Below are 24684 nucleotides of genomic sequence, written 5' to 3' on the forward strand. Positions count from 1 at the left end.
TTTTTTTTGTTTTTTTTTTGTTTTTTTTTGTTTTTTGTTTAAGCTTTTATCTCGCCTGTTAATAATTCATTAGATAAAACTAGCTGATCGACAGATAAAAAATAAAGTATTATAGTAGATATATTAATACGATAACTTAAATTAATGTACAATTGATTTGTGCGCTTAAGAAAAAGTTGTTCATTATTATGAAAGTGTGATTTTGCATTTTACTACAGTAAATTATAAATTTATAGTTAAAGTACAACTTTTCCAATTATATTTAATCAAACATAAAAGCGACTGTTTTATTCCATAAATAAAATATTTAAGTATATATGGTTGATTTTATCATTTATCACCTTTTTTTTTTTTTTTTTTTTTTTAGACTATATAAATAAATCTTATTTTATGATAATCTAATGATCCATTGAGAAGACACTGAATAATTATTACAAGTTTATTATATCAAATTTATTCTAGTTAAACTATTGAAGATTAAAATTAAAGTAGTATTAAATATATATTTGGCTATTACATTTACGAATTTTTTTTATCAATTTTACTGATAATTATTAATAATATCTCTACTATTACTTAGGAAAAGCCAGAATTGCAAAAGTTATTTCATGAAATATACTGTTCATTTTAATTAAGACTTATCACTATAGTGATAGTCTTTAAAGACCTTTAACTAAAAAAAAAAAATTAAGTTTCATGCACTAAAAATAAATAATGTAAATTATATGTCGATTTTATATTTAAATGAAATATATCATTATAAAATAATAATAAGCGTCGAGTATGTAAAGATGAAATTATAAATTATATAGAAAACTCCATTCCTTATCTTTTATTATTCATTACCATCTAAATACTTCAAGCCTTTAAAACTGAATTGGTTTTTCTTTCTTTCTTGTATTTCTTGTCTTTGTTATCTATTAATATATATAAATTAATATATATGTATACAAATACACATGATACATATATACGTATATTTATTACCGTATTCCTTCTATAATTATTATTAAATATAATCATATAATCAGTAATTTGAATAAACTTATATTATTAATCATATTTAATGTTATATAAGTATTTACAACGGAGCTCTTAATCAATCTGTTATTGTTATGGGTCATTATTTCGATAGATAAAGCTGCTTTCATTCAATGATCTTCGTATACTTCCAGATAAGTGAAAACGTTTATTTATTTTAAATTTTATAAGTATTGAAATTTTTTAACGAAAGTATTTTCAAGTGGTCTTGTCACTCGAGTGTGTTATTCTTTTTAAATCTATGCTATTCTGCTCTATGCATTCAATTCTCTTAGATTTTCCATTTTATTTTATTTATTTTTGAAAATTAAAAAGGAAACAATTTATATCATATTCATATTACAATTGTTATATAATGTCACATAATCTTTATTTCGTAATCTTTTTAATAAATTCATTGGTAAATTTATCATCGATAAATGTATATTGATGGAAATTTTTTAATAATTTAATTAAGTGCATTAAATATTTGTTATAGCCGAATAACTGATGAATAATTGATAAATGAAAAATATTTGTGTTATTTTAATTAGAGTCTTTGAGAATTTCGATAATAAGAATAGCGTTATAATAAAAGGGAACGGCCGACCGTTATTGCAATGTTTAATCGAAAAAAGCGTTAAGCAGTGCAATGAATTTATGTACATTCGATGATAATATGGTTAATGTATCTTTTAATATTTCAGTTCAATACTGTAGTTTCAAAGTACTCGAGCAAAATTACTTGTATAAAATTTGTTTTATTATATATATTAATATTTCTTGTTTGCAGTCAAATTATATGTTCGAAACCTGAGGAACTTTAGGATTATCCTGAATCGTGAAAGTTCATTCATTTTAATTTGTGGTATGACAAATATATTTGTACGTTGCATTATATAAGTATATACTTTTGATACTGTTAAGCCCATTGAATGATATAATTATTTCTAATTGTAATTTTTATTTCTTTATTTTAGTAATTATGTAAATTTATCATAATTATAAATCAATTTGGATTTATTAGGTTGCTCCATTATTTGTAAAATATACAAAATATCCTTATCACTGTACTAGTTGCATTTATTAAATTTTAAAGAACTTTATCAGATTTATCAGATTCTTTTTATAATTATAATCTTCATTGGATATTATATAATTTTATTATAAAATGCTATTTTTAAATTTTATTTATATTTGCCGATAAAATGATAATTAAATTACGAAATTTGAATTCAATGAAAAAGTTTATGATTAATATTAGTTTTGAATGGCTTCGTAGATATTAATAAAAAAAAAAAAATAAAATAAAAACAAAAAAATAAAATAACTTGTTGATTATGTACATGATAAATGATAATAAATGTGTCTCTAATAGTTTCATGAATGCGAAAGTTTTGAAATACGACGAAAAATAAAATTTTAACTGTGGAGACATAATTATAGTCGCTCATAAAGTTCATATACTCTTAGACGTAATATTATAATATTAATAATATTTCAGTGGGTGAAGTATATTATATTTATTAAAGTTATAATTTTAATAAGCCGTACATCCTATTAATTTTACCTGGAAGAAATTAAGTTTTAACGATGTAAGTGTATTGCCCTTATTCTTAGAAGGTTCTAATGTCACAATTTTTTTTTTTTTTTTGTATTAAGGTCTCGAACGAAGTACATTGTTTAATTTCTTTTTATTTTAATTATTCTATCACAATGTTATGTAAACTTTTTCACGTCTATTTGCGTGTAAGCAACATAACAGAGTGAATTTATACGACACTTGTTTTCTATGCGATAGAAAAATGTTCTCAATATTTATGTAAATCTTCGAAAGCACATTAAAAAAAGTCTGTTTAATTGTATTGTAGAGATATAAACATTTATTAACAAAAAATTAAACAATATTTGTAGGTATGGCGAATAGACATTGCCATAATATTTACAGAGATTTTAAAAATTAATAATTTGTAAGGATTCATTTATACGTAATGTAAAATTTCGTTTCATTTATATGCAATATAAAATGAATTTTCTTACTATTAATTTCTATTATATTTAAAATATTAAATAAATTTTTATTTTCAAACAAGTTTCTGTCATATTAATAACTCAATAATCGTTTAAAAATAATAGTATCGGAATTAACTATCATTTCATCTCTATTAAAATAATTTTTAAAAAGTAATAAAAACTATTATATTATGATCTATTAATCTAGCAACTTTGAACTAAAATTTGACATGGGGTCATTATCAAATTGAAATTTATTAAATTTACTTTCATTTTCATTTTTCATGGAATATGCAGAATTTTTTACCATCGGTAAGTATTAATTAAGATCCTGAATTATTATCAATTTAACGCATATTTTTCGCATAATTTATACACGAAGTTATAAGATTTAATTAAGTTTGACAATTGTTATTGCAGAAAAATAAAATAAGAGGAAATATAGATATATCTAATTGTTTAAAATTCATGTTCATTCAATAATTCTTCATAAAATTCATATTCATTCATATAATGGAATTCCATATATAATGTATGGAAAGCATTAAATAATAATGCTATATATATATATATATATATATATATATATTTACACATGCAAAAATTTTCAAAAGTGACTCTTAAGTTCTATTAAAAAATTAAGATACACAACTGAAAAAAAGATATTTAAGAGAAGGAATTTACTCATATAATAAAAATTCAAGATTTTTAGGTTTTATTGTTGTTGTGAAATCATTAATTTAATATTTTTAATATAATCTTTTAACATAGTCTTTGTTAAATACAATTAAATACGTTGATTAAAAAAAGTATTCTCGCGAATAAGCATTAAATAAATTATTTGAAATCTTTACGATATTATTATTACTATTTAAATAATATGAAAGTGTTACAATCTATGATCGTTATATTTATTAAACTGATTGCAATTATATATACTTTAATAAATATTTGAAGGGTATATAATATTTAAAATTTAAACATAGGAGATTGGCATGACATGCATTTATATTATTTTGTTGCTATCACTCGATATTATTATTAGTTATCGATACCTATTGTAAAATAATTTAATGATTTTATTAAATAAGCTTTATGTATGCGGAATGGGTTTTATTCAAAATCTTTAACTTCTACGTTCGAATGAATAGATGACTAATTTGGGAATGTACAATTTCGATATTTACCACAGTTTATTAGAGTTTGCCTCTAACTTCCTAAGTTGATGGCCATGGAAGTTTGAAAACAATCAGAACTGCGTAGTTATTATCAATTAAAACGACAAGTGACATTGTTCAGTGTTGAAATAAAATGACATTATTTTACGCATTGATATTTTTCAAGCTGCAATAATATAGAAAATGTAAAGAGATATTGAGAATAGTATTTGTTTGAATTAAAAATCCTTTTATAAATGAAGTAGAACAGAGTTATTTTATTTTATTAACGAGTAGTACTTTCGTATAATTGATTATCGATGGTCGGCATACCATGTTTGTAAGTATGGTTTATTTGTTATTTAATAGATGTTTGTAATTTTAATGAATATAAAAGAAATGAAAATCATTCGGACCAATTAGGTTCCTCGTGTCTAATCCATGTTTGTTTTTTTTTCACTTTCATTTAATTATTACATAAAATCATAAAATACAATTTTTATAAATAATTTATTATGGAATAATTAGATTCGCGTTAATACACTTGATTACCTTTTAATAATAATGAACTCTCTGTATAAATACATTACTGCCACCACATCGAAAATACTTCATTTGGGTTTCACGAAAGACCTTTTCCGCGTTCTATATTAAGAATATTAAGGAGCAAATCACCGACATGCACGATTATGTAAATTATACAATCACGCAACAGACTAGGGGAAGGAACAATACTCGCAACTGATATTACAAGTCAATAAATTTATCCGTCAGTTATCACAAGCAATTGCCTCCGCACTGCTCAGACAAAATAGTAACTAACTTCGCAGAAACGTCCGCGTGACAATGATCCTTAGAAGAGTATTTATACCAAGGACTCGTCCGCACGAGCTCGCGGCAGTGCACGAAATGGTCATGGCCGTTATGGAAGTGCGGCCTCCTAGGGGATCGTATTCGCGGCTCTTCGTTGCGGGAAAGTGAGTTGAGTGAAGGGAGCTGTTCTCTCGAGTAAATTAGACACGCTTGTAACGATGCTCGGCCTCTACTTTCTTTCAACAACGATTCACTTCTCCGATGTCATTTGCATTTTCTGGCAGCCGAGTATTATGGAATTAGATTGGTATTTATAAAGTGGAGTAAATAATAATTAGATGATAGACAATATTATTTATATTGTTTAGATAAATAATGTGCTCATAATATAGATTTTTTTTTTCTAATAGTGCAACTTTATTCGTACATTGATTACTTCAAATAATCTATTACGGGCGAACGACGTCTTAGATAACTTATCAGTGCGATTAAAAGCTACAGTTACTGTTCGTAATAAATGATTAATCTAGACAATAAAGCTAGGAGTAAATACATTATATATACTTAGTTAATGTTATGCTATCTTCGTTAAGACTTCGTTAAGACTGCGTGAGATGTATTCATGAGACAGTTGGCCCGTTTTATGAGGCAATAGGAGTTCAGTTTCAGTTTACTCGATGAGATACGGAAGTCAATTGAGATTACTCTCGTGCCTTTAGCATAGTAATAGTCTCACTTTTTTTTTCTCTCTCTACATAAAACCGCACGACATTTTATAATGATAAAAATGTCCTTACAAAATTAGATTTTTTACGATTTTATTAACGCTAGTTCTATCATCTAAACAGTTACTCGCTCATTTTCATTCTTATTTGTTGTTACTTATTATTCAAATATTCAAATAATTATGACGAATTTGTATTATTTATATAAAGTATTGTCGACTAAACTCTCCGACAACGGAACAGACGTTTAGAATATATTTTATTTTGAATAAATTTTGAAAGTTAGTTTTATATTAGTTTATATAGATATTGGCGGGAATGTCGGAGGAGACAAAGAGTCACGAATCAAAAAACCCATAGTTCAAGTCTTTACGTTCATAGACACTGGAATTCTATTTGGTGAAAATAATTGGGTAACTATATTTGATAAATCAGTCTCTGAATTACAAGGATTGTTTTTGAGGTATTGCAATATGATAATCAATAATTGTGGAACACCACCAACGACTATTTCTATATGGGCAAGTTATGATGGCTATGTGGCTCGTGCTTATTAATGTGTATTTCAGATGAAATGATGTTTCTTTCATTTTTACGTGATATATATTGGATAATTGATGTATCAATGTAGCAGGAGTACAATTTCCATGTATTTAAAATTATGTCTAATTAGAATATTTGACCAATTTCATCAAACATAGTTTTATATTTTGAAAATAAATGAAAATATATACTGAAAACATTTTATTTTTCAAAAAACATCAAAAGATTCATAATATCTATTTTTATAGTCGTATTTTATAGCGAATATGCGCACAGACATGTTGTACTATTTTTATTTGCATGTATAAAAATTATTATTTTATTTTATTCATTTGATTTATCGCTATTTATGGATCCTAACTTTTAAATAAACAATTAAATATAAATTCCGAACACGATCATTACTGATCCCATTTTCAATATTTTATATATTATATGTGTTCTTAGATTCAATACTAAGTAATATTAAATGTTTTTTACTTTAAATATTCTGTCAGATTTATAAAAGAATATAAATTCATATAAAGATTATCCTAATAAAGTCATTCATATAAGGTTAAATATATGAGATTAAAAATTCTTCTGTAATTTTGATGTAAAGTTGTATTAACATTAATTTTGTTTAAACGTATCCTATATTTCCATTATATTTTTAAATAACTTTAAATTAAAATAACAAATGATAAAATTTTTTAGATTAAAGTCAATTATAAATGTTATATTATTTACAATTATACGTATAATAATTTGAGAATAAAATATTTTCGTTATTTCGTTATTACTTGCCGAATAAGCGTAAAATAATAGGCTTATGACTTATATCAATCATTATGGGAATGATTAAAAGCATATAAATTATTAGAATAATACTAAATACAACGGATTCATAAATAAATGTTTGTATTGGATATCTCGAAAATGCAATGCTTTCATTTGTCAAAGGTAAAACGGAATCTTAGAATAAGTCGACAAAGTACTTTGCTAGCTGTAAAATATTATTCTTTTATTTTTAAATAAAAATCGTATAGTATAATCGTCGATGAATGTGAAATTCCTAGTTACAATAATATAATAATAATAATAATGAAACGAAAAGGACGAATGGATTCCGGTTAACGGAAAAATATGGTTAAGTATGAGGTTTATAGGATATAAAAAAAGTCATGAAGCTTCATATAGTTGTTACATTAATATGACGTAAAGATTTTTGTTGATAAACTTAGAGAAACTGTGTTAATGCCATGGCGTTTAATTATTACTTTATCGAGGATATATAAATTTTCTATTATAATACAAAGAAAATACATACAAGTGTAAATTCCCATCTGTAGTATTCGAATTAAAAAAAAACGTAGAATCATTAAAAAGTAAATGAGTGTTTGTACACAGATACATTAAAAGAAGCGAAAATAAAAAAATTCAACACGATTAAAAATATGTTCTCTATTATTTTCGAATTATTTTCTAGTTTTACTCAAAGCATGTTTACGCATCTTTGTCATATTTAATAATAGAGAGAGAGAGAGAGAGAGAGAGAGAGAGAGAGAGAAAGATAGAAATTATGCACAGTCGAACCTACGATAATATAATTTAACATAATAATCTAAAAAATTTTTTTTGCCAAAGCCTATACTAATAAGGTATTCACAATAAATTGAAATTGAAAGCTCCAAGAATTTCATCAGAAAATAATACAAAACTCTATCCTGTATGTACGTATACAGGATATACGTTATCCGCTATAATCTGTTAAAAAGATAAAAAGATTAAAGATGTAACAAAAAAGAAGAAGAAGAAGAAGAATATGGAATATGGATCACTGACACCTTGGCATCTTTGCCTTTTCGAAAACATACTTTTACTTAACTTTTTCCCTCAATTCGGTTGATTTTATCCGATATCTGATTATTGGAAATTCCGAAAGCCTCTTTCGCCTTTGACTTCCGTCGAGGGAAAGCATTCTAAGCATGTCGCCCATTCATTGACTAATATCCCTTTCAATGGTCAGAAGGCTTAAATTTAGCAGGTGTTGGGTGATTCTGCAATCGAACATCAGCGGTGCCAAGTGCGTCAGCAGGCGACTGCCGCTTCAGAACTTGTATATCGCTTTTCCTTGTGACTCGTCGGCGTTTCGCCTACAAACATTGGGACGTAGGTCGGAGTGCGCCCGAACTTGTTATGCAAATTTCCTACTAAAAAGGCGGGATGATGGGGATGATGGGAGGGAGATGGGAAACGCGAGCCAGGGGTACGTTAGTATATTCATCGGATGAGTAGGAGACGAGAGGATAGTAATTTCGAACTACTCCCATTAATACCATCTGTAATATTTGTCCAGCCCTAGGATAGAAAGGACGCCGATATTCAGATGCTTTGTGACTCACGAAATTGGTATATTTATTTTGTCGGTCGACCGTGTGAATTAGACTTTGCGTCGTCTGAGCCAAAGTAAAGAAATATGGCACATAATTCGATGCTTACGTCATCAAATTTTCATTTTTTACCATCGTTGCCACGCTTTGTAGCTTCTCTATTTCTGAGTTAATCAAGTGCGAAAATAAGATTTCCGTATTATGGTGAGATGGTAGAGAACTTAATATGGAAATTTTCTCTTTTATTCTAATTTAATGCTTGAATTATCAAAGCTTAAAGAAATTCGGATATATGCGTATCCGATATTAAATATTTTTGTTTTGATTTTTATCTCAGATACGTAACTAACTAACTCCCTTTTACTTTACCGTCTTTACAAATTAATAAGAGAAAATTCAAAAGTGACAATATGGTCGTAATATGGTCTATTTATTATATGACGACATTTTTTCGTTATTTATTTCTATTTTTTTAATCTTATTATTATTCAACTCTTATATTAATTTTTCCATTAGTATTCATAAATATAAATATTTTTAAATGTCCTAGAATAATTTTATGCCTAAATACTCGTCAAATTATAATTTTTATCAGTATGGAAACTGAAATTTATACTTCAATTTAAAATTAATTAATACGATAGTACGCATATATAAATACAATAATCGAAAACGAAAACAAATTAATTTAAAAATTGGAAATTTAAATACATAAACGACATGATATTGTTGTTTCTAATAATCAATGTGTTTAAAAAAAAAAGAAAAAAAACAATTTTTTTTAATATTTTTACGTAGACAGCAGGAAGATTATGAGGCAAAGTAAAATGACTAAAGTAAGATTATTCTAATCTACATGATTAACGTTATTGTTAACTTTTATTACCGTCCGTTTTATTAATTTATACATTATATATCGTGAAGATAGATAACGAAAAATATTCCAGAAATATCGTAAAAATGCATATTAAAATAAGAAAAATATATTTTATACTTATAATTTTAAATGCCTAATCTCTTCATTTTATTCAATGTAAGACAGAAGAATTTTTTCCAGCAAAATATTTTTTCCAATTGTTAGTCTAGCTTATTTGACAAAAATAAAAAAGTCCACAGAATAAAATATACTGAATTTTTGAAAATAATATTTCTGTTATTATGTTAATATAATTAATAAGCTTGATTAAGTAAAAAATTCATACATATCGTAAATGTGATAATTATATGATGTTAACACTCTATTTATCTAAAATATTTTCATAGAAACTTTAACAAGTAATTAATTTGATTGTATTAAGTTTATAATTATTAAATAAAATAGATGTTCACAGGTAAAATAATCAAAAAATTTTGGTGCGCAGAATATCAAGTCAGAAACAATCAGAATTTCAAATTTATAGAACAAGTTGATGTTTAATTAGATTCATGTAGATTACCCAATGATAGTTAATGATGATGCAAATGATTTTTTGCAAATGTTGAATATTTCATTGTACATACTTTTGAATGATAATTGAGAAAATAAGAACGAGCGATAATATGGGCTGCGTATTATCTTGGTAGTAGCTAGTACGTTATAAAAGAAATGCAAAGTAAAAGATTAATTTGTTTTCGGTTGGGAGGAAGTTTGGAAGGGCTACGAAAGAATAAATTACCTAAAGTTATTTCAATTCTTAGAAAGCTTTATTTTATTTATTTCGCTTATATGTAATTTGTAAAATTTATATTTATTTATAAAAATGCAATTGCAAAAATATTATTATTCTTAATATCGTCGTTTTATTAAATTAACATTGCCGTTAAATCATGGAATATGTAAAGAGAAGGGAACGTTGATAAAATTGTACTCGTTCTTGAAAAATATTGGTAAGGAGTGGAAAGTGGAGGAAAAGGGTCGAGAGAAAATGAGAAAGAGACGCTGTTCTAAAATATGTTGACAAAAGAGAAGAAAGGAATGGTTGACGTAGCCGTGTACAGAGTAAGCCGATAGGGGGCGAAAGAGAAAATATATTTCATAAGAACCCGATTTACCGTAGACAGATTGGCTTGGAACTAAAACTGAAATTATGAATATTTAAGAAACTCATTGTTCAGTCCACCGGGTAATCTTCTTAAAGCTCGTGAAAAAATACACTTGGTGGAAATTTTTTCCTCATTTGTGAAAGTTACTAAAGCGGAAAGAAATTAAGTACCAGTAAACAGAGAGGGTAAAATTGTTAAAAAGCTTGTCAATCTAATTTTTCCTAGTATGTTAATAGAGTCAGTTAAATATTGAAAAACATTTTTATTAATTTCCAGTATAATGTAGAGTATTAAAAATGCATAAATCGACCGGACATTAACATTATATATATATATATATATATATATATATATATATATATATATATATATATATATATATTTCAAATACAGAAGCAAACATTTTAATGCAATTGAAATGGAGCGTTGGAAGTGATAAATGATTCATTAGAATAATTAACATAAAAATAAATATCTTTTTAAGCATTAAAATAGAACGTTTAACTTCATTAAATTTGGTAATGAAATTTAGTAAAAATTATTCCGATGCTTTTAATTATTGCAAATATTTGTATTATTATTTTAATAGTGAGAAATTAAAATAAAGTTAATGCATAAACATAAAATGAAATACTTTGTATAGAGTAAACGATTGCTCGATGCTGCTCATTTATTCTATAATAATACGCAAATTGAATTCGGTAAATCTCATTGTCATTCGAAGAACAATTTGAGTGATTTTGCATTTAAATATGTAGGGAATAAAGTGCAATTGACCGTTCGATATTTATAAAGTAATTCACGTACGCGAAAAAATTATTTTCCTTTCAAGCCATCAGTTTGATTGTGGTAATGAACAGCCATATATGAAAATCGTATGGAAGAAAAATTCATCGATTCATTTTGCAAGTTTTGCATTAAATTCCCATCGCTTTTCTACTCTCCCATTTTCCTATTCTCAGAAGAATAATCGAGTATTTGTATTTCCATAATATATTTCTCTTTTACTTAAACGTGCTTTCATAATATATTTTGTCAATTCTCGTGGTTTTTCATTCTGTCGATAAAATCTACATTTTAAATATACCAATATACGCAATGCTACTGTTCTTCTCTCTCTCTCTCTCTCGATGGTGTTTCTTTTATTCTATTAAATCTATTATACTGTATGATACTATTATACTAAATGGAAATTATAGAAAATTCTGAGATTTCGAGATTTCTTGTGTTTATTTCTAAAATAGAGATATTGGTTTTACAGCGACGAATATGATATTACTTTGCAATTATCGCGAATACAACGAAAAAAGCATGTAGTATACACTGTATAATTACAACTACAAGTATCATTTTAACGTATTTGTAAATTATTCATGGAATTCCTTGTTATATACCGTTTAATAATGAGTTAATGTAATAATATTAAACACATATTTATAAGTCAGTTGCTGATTTTCAACGACAAATAAAAATCTCGATACCTTGAACTTTTCACCTGACAATGCGCATTTATCTCTATTAATAACTACATACGACTTCTTTGTAAAACTTTTCTTTATTACGCGTGAAATTCCAGAGAGTTGGTAAATTCAACTTCATGATACGGTTGTTGGTGTGCAATTGATTTAAACTTCCTTCGATTGAGTTATACGTGCCTCACTAAATTATCGCAGATATGCTGCATCTACCAATAGCGCTCGAGCACTACATGCATAATGGGCACGTGCGTGCATAAAAGTGCAGATGCATTGGATGAAGAAAGCTTTTGGTAAATTTTTGTGTCGGTCGCTTTTAAATATGTCTGTTGTCGAAGTCTAAGAATTGCCGGCAATAAATTTCTATTCTAAAACCTTCATCGTTTATTATTTTCTAAAATTAATTGACTATTAGCGTGCAAACATGCACGCACGCACGCACGCACGTTCTTGTTGGCTGATAGAAAATAATTTGAAATTATCATATGCTTTGTGAGCTTTGCACTTCTCAGGGAATGAATAGATTTTACAACATCCTTTTATTTATAATTTTTTTGTTTTTTTGTTTTTTTTTTTTTTTTTGAATTATAAATTAATCTTGTTATATTATTAAGATCTTTTATAATGTTCTGAATTTTTCTCTAAATTTCATTTAAATTACTTTACGATTTACCTGAACATGTTCATAAAGTTTATATAAAAGCCGTGGAGTCGAGTAATATTAATGCCCGACTACCAGTATCAAACAGTAGTAAACATTGTTCTTATCACGATTTCCTCACCAACTCTTTATTTTTGAACTTTTCTATTTACACAGTTAAATCTAATTTGGAAATTACGGTATTATATCAAAGCGATTTTCTACAATCAACGAGCGTCGAGTCGCTTAAAATGTAAATTTAAGCATATCCATAACTTGCCTCTTTTTTTTTTTATATTCCTCGATTTGGTCGCAAAAGATTTTGCTTGCGCGCAACGTTAGTGTGAAAAATCCGAAAAACTCATAGGAAACGTGCAAAAAATCAAATCGATTTTGATCAATGCCTCGGGGGAGCAGTCTATGTATGCCTATGTATACGGAATATCGCGAACATTCGCTAAAATCGCATGTAAAATAAGTAGATCGGAGGTTGGTATTTTATATTAAAATACCAATATACGACAAACAGTTTTTGATTCTTTATTATATATTTTTCATGAATGCAGTATATTATTTTTCAATACAATTCAGGAATAGAGTAAATTATACAAGATAAATTTTGAAAAAATTATAACAATAATTACTTTAACATATTTCCTTATATATGTAATTTGCGAATATATTATATGTAAAATGACTATTACATTTGTTTATGATTGCTTTAACATTTTAATAAATCATATAAATAAATTACAGTAAGACAAATATATTTATGAATATATATTTTTTCTGATATTTGCATTCAAATTGAATCCTATTGAATGACTTTTTGATATATTTCATTCAATTTTTCATATATTTATAAAATCTTAAATATATTTATTTTCTTTAAATATAAAGCTTGAAAATTAATATTTTTTAATGGATAAAATAAAAATCAAATTCTTTCTTTAAATCATAATACTATCATTCATATGTATAATAACTTTGTTATTTTTTATTAATATATACATTTTTTTATTGTTTTCATTGTTTTGATTCAGTTTCATAGATTTTATAGATGTGAGTAGGTATGAGTTTATTTTTTTTTTTTTTTTTTTTTTTTTAATAATATTATTTTTAAGTAACATAATGCTCGTGATGAACTCTCTAATAGATCAGTAGGAATTTTTATTAGATTAATTATTCTTAAAAATAATAAATACAAATATAATGGAAGTTAGGATTAATATATAAGCTTAAAAAGAAATTAATCAGGATAAAAATATAGTATAATATAAAAATTTATCTATAAATTAATTATTAATTTTTGAAAAAAAAATAGAGACGGTGAAAGAGAGATAAAATGAATGAGAGACTAGGGAGAGCCATAACGTAATATCAACACTTACAATCAAAGTGTCTATTATTTAAATGTTTAAATATCAATTTTATTAAAATATTAGATTGAAAGTTTGATCTATTGGGAAAAGTTTTGAAGTAAATAGAAACTATCATTAATGATAAGGTTCAAATGCCTTTTTTAATTAACAAGTTTAATAAAATTAATAAGTCAGAACTTAATATCACAATTATTTTCATGTATAACCTTCATTTCTTCTAATGAATAATCCTCAATTATATTCGTATATTACTTACTCATAATTCTCTTAACTATTATTCATTATATTCTAGCTTAAACTTATCCTAATTTTAAAAGCTGCCATATTATGAAAGAAAATAATACTTTTTTAAAATCAGAATTCATGTTGTTGAGAGTATAAAAGGTAAAGTATTTATTACAGTGAGTGAAACATGTAAATAGTATTGGTGTTGCAGATAGTAAATGGTGCTGCAGATGAAATTAACGTTGATTTTCTAAAAGTAAACTTTTTCGTTGCGATACTGAAATTTTACTCTGTAAAACTAAATTCGAACTATAAAATTTGGAGAGAAAACGCAAATTTTTAATTATTATTAATAATTTAGTATATAGTTCGAGATTAGTGTAGCTAGTCATAGTTTTTTGCAACTATAAGCAATTTACACCTCAAAATTTATTCGTTTTCTATAGCTTATGTTTTCAGAAATTAGCAATTTTATTAAAAAAAAAAAAAAGCTTAATTATTATTATTCATTACTATTATACTGCTTTATTTAATAATTAGAAAATTATTTAATTTTGTTGGCTCATACAATTAAGGTTCTATTCTATATATTTTAACTAAAAGCGAAGATTTTATAAAAAAAGTTGTATTTTTCCTTTTTAAAATTTGACTTACAAATATTTGACTGTAATTAGTAATTTTATTAATAGAAAGAAAAAAAATTCATTTACAAATTAAAACTTTATAATTTTATGCTAACTGAAAGAAAGAATACATATTATCAAGTAAAATTTCATTAATAACTAATAATATTGATATAAAATAAATTCTTTTTTTTTTTTTAACTATTTTTAACTATTTTACAGCAAAAGAGAAATGAAATTCACATATAGATAAAAGGGATATAAGATGTACTCGATAACTTGTCAATATTTACTTGTTTCTCAAATTAATTGCACAAAGATTTATACTTCTACATCCCGTATAATATTAAAGAAGAAAAAAATTAGTTTTAACCGTTTGTTTTTGGAGTGTGAGCGTTTGAAACAAAGTGACCCAGATAAAACTTTGTTTTTTTTTGCCCCTCTGATGTAATGAATGTACTTGAGTAATTAAAAGAGGTTGTAACAAATAAGTATATCTATATTAATTGATTGCTAGTTTAAACTAATAATAAAAATGCAGTAAAATAATCAACTAATAGGTGACTATTTATATATTTATTCCTATTTCAAAACATATTTTTTATCCTGAAAAATGTTTATGTTGTACTACTATATTATATTTCACATTAAATCAATTACGATAACAAACTATGTGATTGCCAACGTAACAATAATTTATTAATTTTTAGTAAATTGTATTTTAATTATTCCAAATACATATTATATTTCATAAATTTATAAATAATTTAAATTGTTTTCCGATATCGTTCGTTGTCTTGCTGTTTATTTGCCAATTATTCCGTGGAAATGATATAAAATTTACTTAATAATTAGTTTTATTAAGTATGTATTTAATTTAAAATTTGAATGTATCATGTAATATAACAACTTTGTTTAAGTAGGTTAGATAGGATATACGTATTATTGGTAATAATTTATTAAATCTATAAATATTATCCCGATATTAATATGTAATGGTAATACGTGAAAAAGGACTTGCTAGTCAAGGCAGTTGGATGGTCCATGTGAAATCTCTTATAAAGATAAGGAAAGGAATAAAAATATTTTTTCCGGAGCAACGAATCTTTTCGACTCTTGCACCTTTTTAATAGTTGACACTCCCTGGTGAGTTTATTTTTCCTTCTTTTACTCCCATGTCTTTCCCTTCGAAATTTCCTTTTGAAGGTTGTGACGTTCATATATGGTAATATGAGCATAAGGTATGCAAGTCTAGGAGAAAAAGGACACGATGAGGAAAAAGAGAGGTAATGGTGTGAAGGGTTGAGAGAAAGTTGTTTTCCTCTTTTTCTCTCCTCCGCGCCGTGTCATGATCAAAGTTAAGCTCGTTAGTTTCATAATAGGAATAATTAAAGTAATTGCGCTCAGTGAGGCCCGAGAGTGTACAGTTATCGTTCTGTTATAAATTCATCTTACAGAATAAGATAGTAGAAGCTTTTGAGATATTTCCTTGTGAAAATTCAGAATTTCTACTAATTTGTTTTTTATAGTAGACGATGTGCAAGAGGACAATAGAATATAATTATTTTAAAAAAGGCAAGAATTATTAGATGTAATTTTTAATCTAAATGTAATTAAATTGAATTTTAAAATCGTAAGAACTGAATTAATTTTTATTGTTAATGTGACTTTTATAATAATAAATTTATTTTTTCTAGAATTTTATAATTGGTTTGCACATTTTTTTGTATGATTAAAATAATTTCAGTAGCACAATTAATATTTCTTTTATATATTTAAAATTTTATGCATAGAAGTTAGACAATTAAAAATTTGTCTTGAACAAATCGATAATTGTACAGATAATCTTATAAAAAACTTATTAATTTTAAAATTTTAGCATAACTATATTTGGTCAAATTAATTAATTAGCCAAATGGCATTAAGAAATTTTATTTTAAATTATATTTAAACACTTTTTAAGAAACATAAATAATTTTTCAGTAGAAACTTTAATTTTTGTTACACAGGATTAATGATTTCGACTGAATGGTAAAGTAACATTTTTTCATTTTATATATATTGCGTAATTATTTTTATTTTCATGTACATATTGAAATATTTAGAATAATTACTATTAAATGTTAATCGCAATATATAAATAAATAATTAACCGCGAATGAGTTTTAATTGTATAAAGCAATCTACTTTATCCGAGGAAAAGTTGTACTAAAATAATTTGAATTAAATTTAGTAACAATATATCTTGATTCGGTATTATTTTTAAACTATTGCTTATTCTAATTATATACATATTTTAATTCGAGCAATAATAGGTTCTTTTTTTTTAATCAAAATTATGATAAAATATTAGTTCGATAAATATACCCCGTGAAATAGAATACCACCATTTTTCTTTAAATAGGCCAGGTTAGTGTTAAAATTAAAAAATGGAAACAAAAGAAAAGCAATGAAAAGTGTAGATACGTTAGCCAGGACTAAAACTGAAATATAAATTCACGAGACTGATACATCTGTCACTTGCCAGTCTAGTGGATGCAACGAAAATCCATGAGACTTTATATTTTTTACATTGTACTTCCTCTGGTCGAAAAAATTGTAGAATTAAGTGTTTAATTTAGAGTCGACAGCAGGTTTCCTTACGGCAGGTAATTTTTCAAATCATTTTTTATTAAAACTAATTATTGCTTATGACTTATTATATGCTTGTATAAAGTGTGAAATCTGATTTCAACATGGTACACGTTCATGTAAAAATTATAAAGGAATATTATTTTGATAAGATTTTTATAATATTCATAAATTTCAATTACAATGGATTTAACTAACCACTGGTTTTAGCAATGATTTTGTATTAATATAATATATTTAAATTATATTATGATAATCATTTTGTAATTCTTAGTATTATAGGATTAATAAATAGTCTTATTATAAAATTACAATTGAATTTTTTAATGTAATGAAAGAAGAATTTGTATTGGGCAATGATAATTGTATAATAACAAATGCTTAATAAAATAAAACTAAAATTTAATTGCTTTATGATACATAAAAAATATTGAATATAATGCAATTCTTGAATTCTCATTTATAAAATTCATTTCATTATTAATTTATAACATTACTTCCTTTTTATTTTCATTTAATTATTTAATTATAATTAATTCAGAAGTTTTTTTATATATAAATATTAAAATAGTTAAGAATCATTAATACTTTTTCAGAAAAAGTTCTGCTAGAGGTGCATATTGTGCTTGAATTTTTTAAAAAAATTACGTGATAACGTATTGAGTAATAATAGCATTCGAAGACAATTCCTTGCGTTATAAATGATTTTAAAAATAATTAATTAATGAAGGGTAGTAAAGAGTAAAAGAATTTTTAATAATTTTAAATATATATATATATATATATATATATATATATATATGCAATATGTAGTATCGAAGATGATAAATAAATGATGATAAATGATAAATATTTAATTCAACTGTTTTCATCTAACTATTGTCAATATCGAATGTGTATTTGAGTTGAAATGATAATTAAAAGAAGAAAAAAAAGAATGGTGGAATTATTTGATATTAGAACGTTTATCGTATGAATATATATATATATATATATATATATATATATATAGTATGTAAAATAGTTAATGCTAAATATTTTAACAGTTATTGAAATTATTTTTATTTCCTATTTCACAAACGTACGTAAATTATATGTTTGATTAAATCACGTTCTACCGACCGAATGTTTGAACACAAAAATCTTGAAAACTCATTATTAAAATAATTAATTTTTTATTCAATTGCGGCTTAAGTATTTGAAAATAAACGTAAGGAATCAAAGTAAGTGATGCATTAAAGCACGTTTTTATGAAGTAACTGATGCGGCATTACATTCACACATCGCTAATGAACTTACAAAAGTGCAGTTCTACCTTTAAAGTAATTAGAGTCGGTTATAAGTTTTATGCAGTTTTAGCGAATAGTGATAAAAACGAAGCATTGAAGCGAGAAAATCGTCTATTCTGACAAACTTTGCTCCACGATTAGTGAACATTCGAATATCAAACTTTTCTGCGTATACATTTTATAGATCCGAGTCAGTCAGGCTTTTCCGCTCGCTTTCCTTTATTATATCCGGAATCTATAATACATTTAATAATTGCGAAATTAGTAATTCGTATTTAATAACTTAACATGTAATAAAGTATATCAATATAGTTAATTTATCGCATATTTTAGATTACAATGCGAGCTCATAATTACAAGTTCGTGCAAATATATTAAAAATTTTTTTACAATATTTTATGAAGACAATAAAATAGTATTATAAAGTTTGTATGCTAATTAGATATCGAGGTGAAATTACTTTATTTTTACAATAAATTTATGAATAAATTTCAACTTCTTTTACGTAAGAAGATATAAGTTTATAATTTAGCAAAAATTTTAGTATTTCGTAATCAACGTTTCAATAGTTAATTACGATAACTATTGTCGGCTGCGAAAAAAATGTTACGAACAAGGCATTTTTTTTTTTTTTTTTTTTAAAAGATGAGTGACAATATACATAAAAATTAAAATAAATTAATAAGTAAATTAAAAATTTATTATATTTGTTAAAATAATTTTATAACATTTCAATTAATCTATGTGACCATTTGTTTTACGTTTTATTAGTTTAAAAAGAAAAACGACAATGTATTTAGAAACAATATTTAATAATTTGTATTAATAATCATAAAAATGATTTTCACTCTGCTACATGTAAATGAATAATTATAATAAATACGTAAAAGTAATAATAATAAATCACTGTAAATAAATTTACTTAATGTTATATATTTATAATTTATAATTACAATAATTATGCATCTGACTTTGAAATATTATAATTTATTATATATTTATACTTTAAGCTTTAAAATATTTTTAAACTCCTCGTCTGATTTGTTAAGTGTTCTTCATTGTAATGAGTACATTGCATTATTGTATTTAACTTGTTTGAAATTAATGAAGTAAGTAATATTTGAAATATTACTTTAAATGAAAATGCTTTTTAAATTTCATTCTTACATTTTTAAATCATAGATGACTCTTAAATTGATAGATTATGTAAAACAGATGTATAAATGATGTAATTTGAGATAATAATACCATCCGTCTTAGCTGTAAATGATGTATAATATAATTTTTGTCAAAGCCTTGGTAAAAAGAAGAGACACGAAAAGATTATTAAGCAATGGTGACATAAAAATAATGATTCACTTTTATCATGAATATTTATTGTACTTCATCGGAATTTCATAATAAAAACTATCTATCAGAATTCTTAGAGCAAAGTATTAAAAAGATTTTTTAAAAAATTCGTACTTTTAATGAATCTTATCATCTTATAATTACATGATTAGCCAAGAAAATCAAACTTAATTCCCCATGAAATTGTCTTTAAGAACCATAATACTTGGTCCACATATAATTATTCTACTTTCGCAATGTCGACTGCGGCTCGTAATCTCCGTGCTGAAACTTTGCACACCGACGAATGCGAAGTATTAGAGACAAGCTAATACAAACCAACACCAAAGAGCTACCCCAGTCGGCCACTTATTAAGCAATTAATCAGCATTTATAATCTCCTTTCGTCACTTTGGCTCTTCGTTAATCTTCATCCTTGCGCGAGGGCGTCGTTTGGCTTTTTGTCGACGCCCGGGAATCGGGAGTAATCGCAATTTCGTAGCGAGGATGACTGACTAATCGCATTCCGCGGCCTCGAATCACTCACCTTGTAATGAGGAGAATCCCCGGCGACGTAGCTGGCAAGGAGCAGCAGTAGCAGGACCATTAGCCTCGAAGCGAAGGACGTCGCTTTGCTCTTCTCTGGTAACATCTGCAAACACATTTATATGGCGATTAAAACTTTTGCTAGCCATGGATGGAGTAGAATCTTAGACTATTTTGCTTATGCGACTTGGATGGAGTGAGATAAAGGGTAAAAAATGTAGTATGTATTTTATAATTTCGCTATTTCGCTATGAAAATTCTATTTTAATCCTGAAGTTTTAGAATGTCTGTTTGAAGTGTTGACAATTTGTTAAAGCCATTTATCAAGAACATAGCAATTGTCTATCGAGAATAACTATCGACATAAAAAATTAGAAATATTTAAAAATACTATTATTAATTTTTATTGACACTATTAATATATATATATATATATATATATATATAACACTTGTTGCCCAACCGACACTTTATTATTTAATTAAAAACTCGTCATTTCAACGATACATTTTTTTTTTTTTTTTTTTTTAATTTCACACAGTATTTGATCTTTCCGTAAGAAACTCAAATTATCAATTAGTAATTCACACATTTCATGGAGATGCATAGAATCTAAATATTCAAACGGTACTGCATGAAGCATTACACGAGAGAAATATTTCGAATTCCGGCGAATGTATTTTACTACGATTTCTAGCTACTGAATGTAAAATCAGTTTGCAATTCCACTACGAACAGACATACTTATGTACGTATATGCGTATACGTGTAGAGATTGCGGATTCGCTGACACTCTCTTCACTTGCGAATAATTCTAGATTCTACATTAACATTCCCTAAGTTACGAATTACCAGAGAATAGTTCATATGCGTATTGATAAAGCTAATCGATAATGTTTCTATCTTTTATGTAGTTAATCTTTATTGCAAAATTTTCTATCTTCGTAATAGTATTTTGGGATAAAATAGCCATAGATTTTGTGATATAACTACAATAATTTTCAAAAATTAACTACTAAGACGCAAATATTATGAAAAAGTTTTAATTTTCCGAAGTAGAATTAAAATTTCAAATATTTAAAAATATTGAATGTCTTCTTCTGCAATATATTCATTAATTTTCTTGGTCACAATTATTTATTTATAATTTTCAATTAAATTTATTTATTATTAATAACAATATACTTTTGATAGGCATAATATATATGCGAGGCTGATGAAAAATAAGCTATAATTTCCTAGATATAATGAGTTTTCGTGTTACTTAACGGATCCGATGACATGGATTTTATGATTATCACATCGATTATCATAATTGCATTAATAAAGTTTTAATTCTTATTTACTCCTACGGGTAATTATATAAAGTATGAAATTTGGATATCTCTATTCTTTTCAAACAGTGCACTCACTTACACATGATATAATATGAATACTATGAATACGTAATGAATAAATTCTATTTCTAGTGTATGGCAAATTTTTTAAATAAAATACAGCGAAAAAATTCTCCTTTCTGATGAAAATCTTTTATATATTTAGTCTAATTATCCTTTAAAAAAATAATTATTTTTTTAAATAAAATATTTCTTGACTAATTGTCTAAATGAATATTCCTTACATTATAATGAATATCTTACACTAAAATTAATTTTTTCATAATTATCTTAATCCTTAATAAAACTTTAGCGCTTGATGAAAAAATGAATTTTATATTTTCGTAAGAATTTTTGTGTATAATTAGTAAAAACTCTTTCGCTAAATCAAATATTGAATACGAAAAAACAGATTGCAAATAAAATTATTTTTAATTAATCAATTTAATTATTCTCATACTATTTTGATTATTTTATTAATACATTATTTTTAGGAAAAAGATAGTTCATTACAAAAATATTGAATTTTGAAGAAATCAATGTCTTCAAAACATTAAATTGGAATTTTTTTGCTTCAAATTTCAAATAATACTTATGGTTTTCGGTTCGTACAGTGTACTAATAATTGTTAATTTTCTTTGTATCAATTACACTGTCTTTCATGATTAAAGTCCGATTTGTTATTTTATTATTTTAGACGCATGTGTCTACGCACTTGTATACTTTATTATTTGTAGTAATAATAAATAATATTAATGTATTAAATAAAATATTTAAAAAAGTGTATAAAAATCATTTTGGGAATAAAAAGATTGACAATTCGCTTATAAAATATCTAAAATAAATATGTATTAATTAATGAATAATATATTATTGTTTATATTGGTTTCTATTTTGTTTATATTTTATATTGGATCATTATTTTTATGCAGTAACTACTGTTGTGAATAGGAATTGATTTAATTTTATAAGCTTACCTATATTTCTTCTAGTATTTTAAATTTTTATAATATTCAGTACTTGTTTATCAAATATCAATAAACTTTTCCGCCTATAATTTAATGATTGTATTTTGATTGAACGAAAGATTGATTTGATAATTTTAATAGTGTTTTTATAATTTTCATTGAAGATTAAGTTCGGTTTAATCCTTTATTTGACAACTATGAAAATAATATATTATCATATTTAAATATAAAAATAGTTAATTAATTATAATAAAATTTTTATAAAAGTTCATATTACATAGTTTATGGCTAAGCTTTTAATATCTTAATATGTATCAATTTAGGCAGAAAATAAGAATATTTCAATTATGTAGAAATAACAAGTTAAGTATACATTTAAAGGCAATTATTTAAACGATGGTTTTTATTAAAATATTTTTCAATATGTACATAAAACGGCTTTTTTTATCATTTAGAATTGTTCAACTATAATACGTGTCTTAAAACTTTTTCCCATTTTAGTTTTAAAAGTACTTCTTCAGAACTTCTAAACATCCAAATCAATTTGCCAGCTCGAAGAGTAGAGGCGAATCCATCGGATCCCCTAATCCATATAATCGAGCGATTTAGATTCCTACGGTCACGTGGTTTACGCTGAATCAAGTAACTTTCTAAACATGTAGTACAAGCACCATCATCTTGCGGGTTTAAAATAATTAATATGCATTTGTGGTGCGTTTATGAACATTTTATTCAATATTTTCGAATCTTTGTGGTAATTAATAGGATCTTTTACAATACTTTGCGGTTACGAATTAAAGAGACATAATAGTTTTTATTTTTTTAATTTTCATCTCTTATTATCATATGATTAAAAAATTATAGATATCTGCATTATAATTATATTATATATGTGTGTGTGTTAACTTACTTTCAAATTAATATTTAAAAATTATTACGCATATCTGTAATTATTCTTGAAAGATTATTAGATACATCAAAATAAAAAGTAATCGATATTACGATATCTCAATATTGAAAACATATAGCTTGATTCATTCAACATAATATTTTTAATATCTATTAGTAGTTGTATCAAAGAACATTGAATTTAAGTGTTTTAAAAATTAATTTTTTAATGAATACTGATTTTTTAAGTAATTAGATATTTTGAAACTTGTCAAAGATTGTATCGACAAGGAAATATATTTTTCCAAATGTGGAGGTTTGTTTCATCATAAATGCTCTTTAAAGTCTATGTATTCTAATTGAATAATCTTTATTAATAATGAAAATTTGTTTCTCCAGCATGAATAAATGATAAATTTTTTAGTTAGTCGTAAAATTATTAATTTTTTGTCAATTAATATCTATATCCACGTAATTTTTAAGACTTCAAATACCCTCATCTATGAATAGTTTACTGTTAATTTTTGAATCTTCATAAATTCTTATTATCAATAAGAAATTCATTAATGCTTAAATTGTTTAACTCAAGTAAAATACGCTAGATTTATTTAATGTCTGAGATTTTGTATTTGAAGACACTTGAGTTT

The 24684-nt window shown here is 25.1% G+C and overlaps 1 protein-coding gene across 1 annotated transcript in view; it reads right to left on the reverse strand.

Moving 5' to 3' along the window:
* Positions 1-24684, reverse strand: part of Fstl5 (follistatin-like 5) — a 326084-nt gene that overhangs the window by 58773 nt on the left and 242627 nt on the right. Inside the window, exon 3 of the mRNA XM_011501504.1 lies at positions 20807-20911. Coding sequence (XP_011499806.1) covers positions 20807-20911 — 105 coding nt within the window. The remainder of the gene's footprint in view (positions 1-20806; positions 20912-24684) is intronic.

The sequence above is a fragment of the Ceratosolen solmsi genome, unplaced genomic scaffold, assembly GCF_000503995.2.
Source record: "Ceratosolen solmsi marchali unplaced genomic scaffold, CerSol_1.0 scaffold28, whole genome shotgun sequence".
NCBI lineage: Eukaryota > Metazoa > Arthropoda > Insecta > Hymenoptera > Agaonidae > Ceratosolen > Ceratosolen solmsi.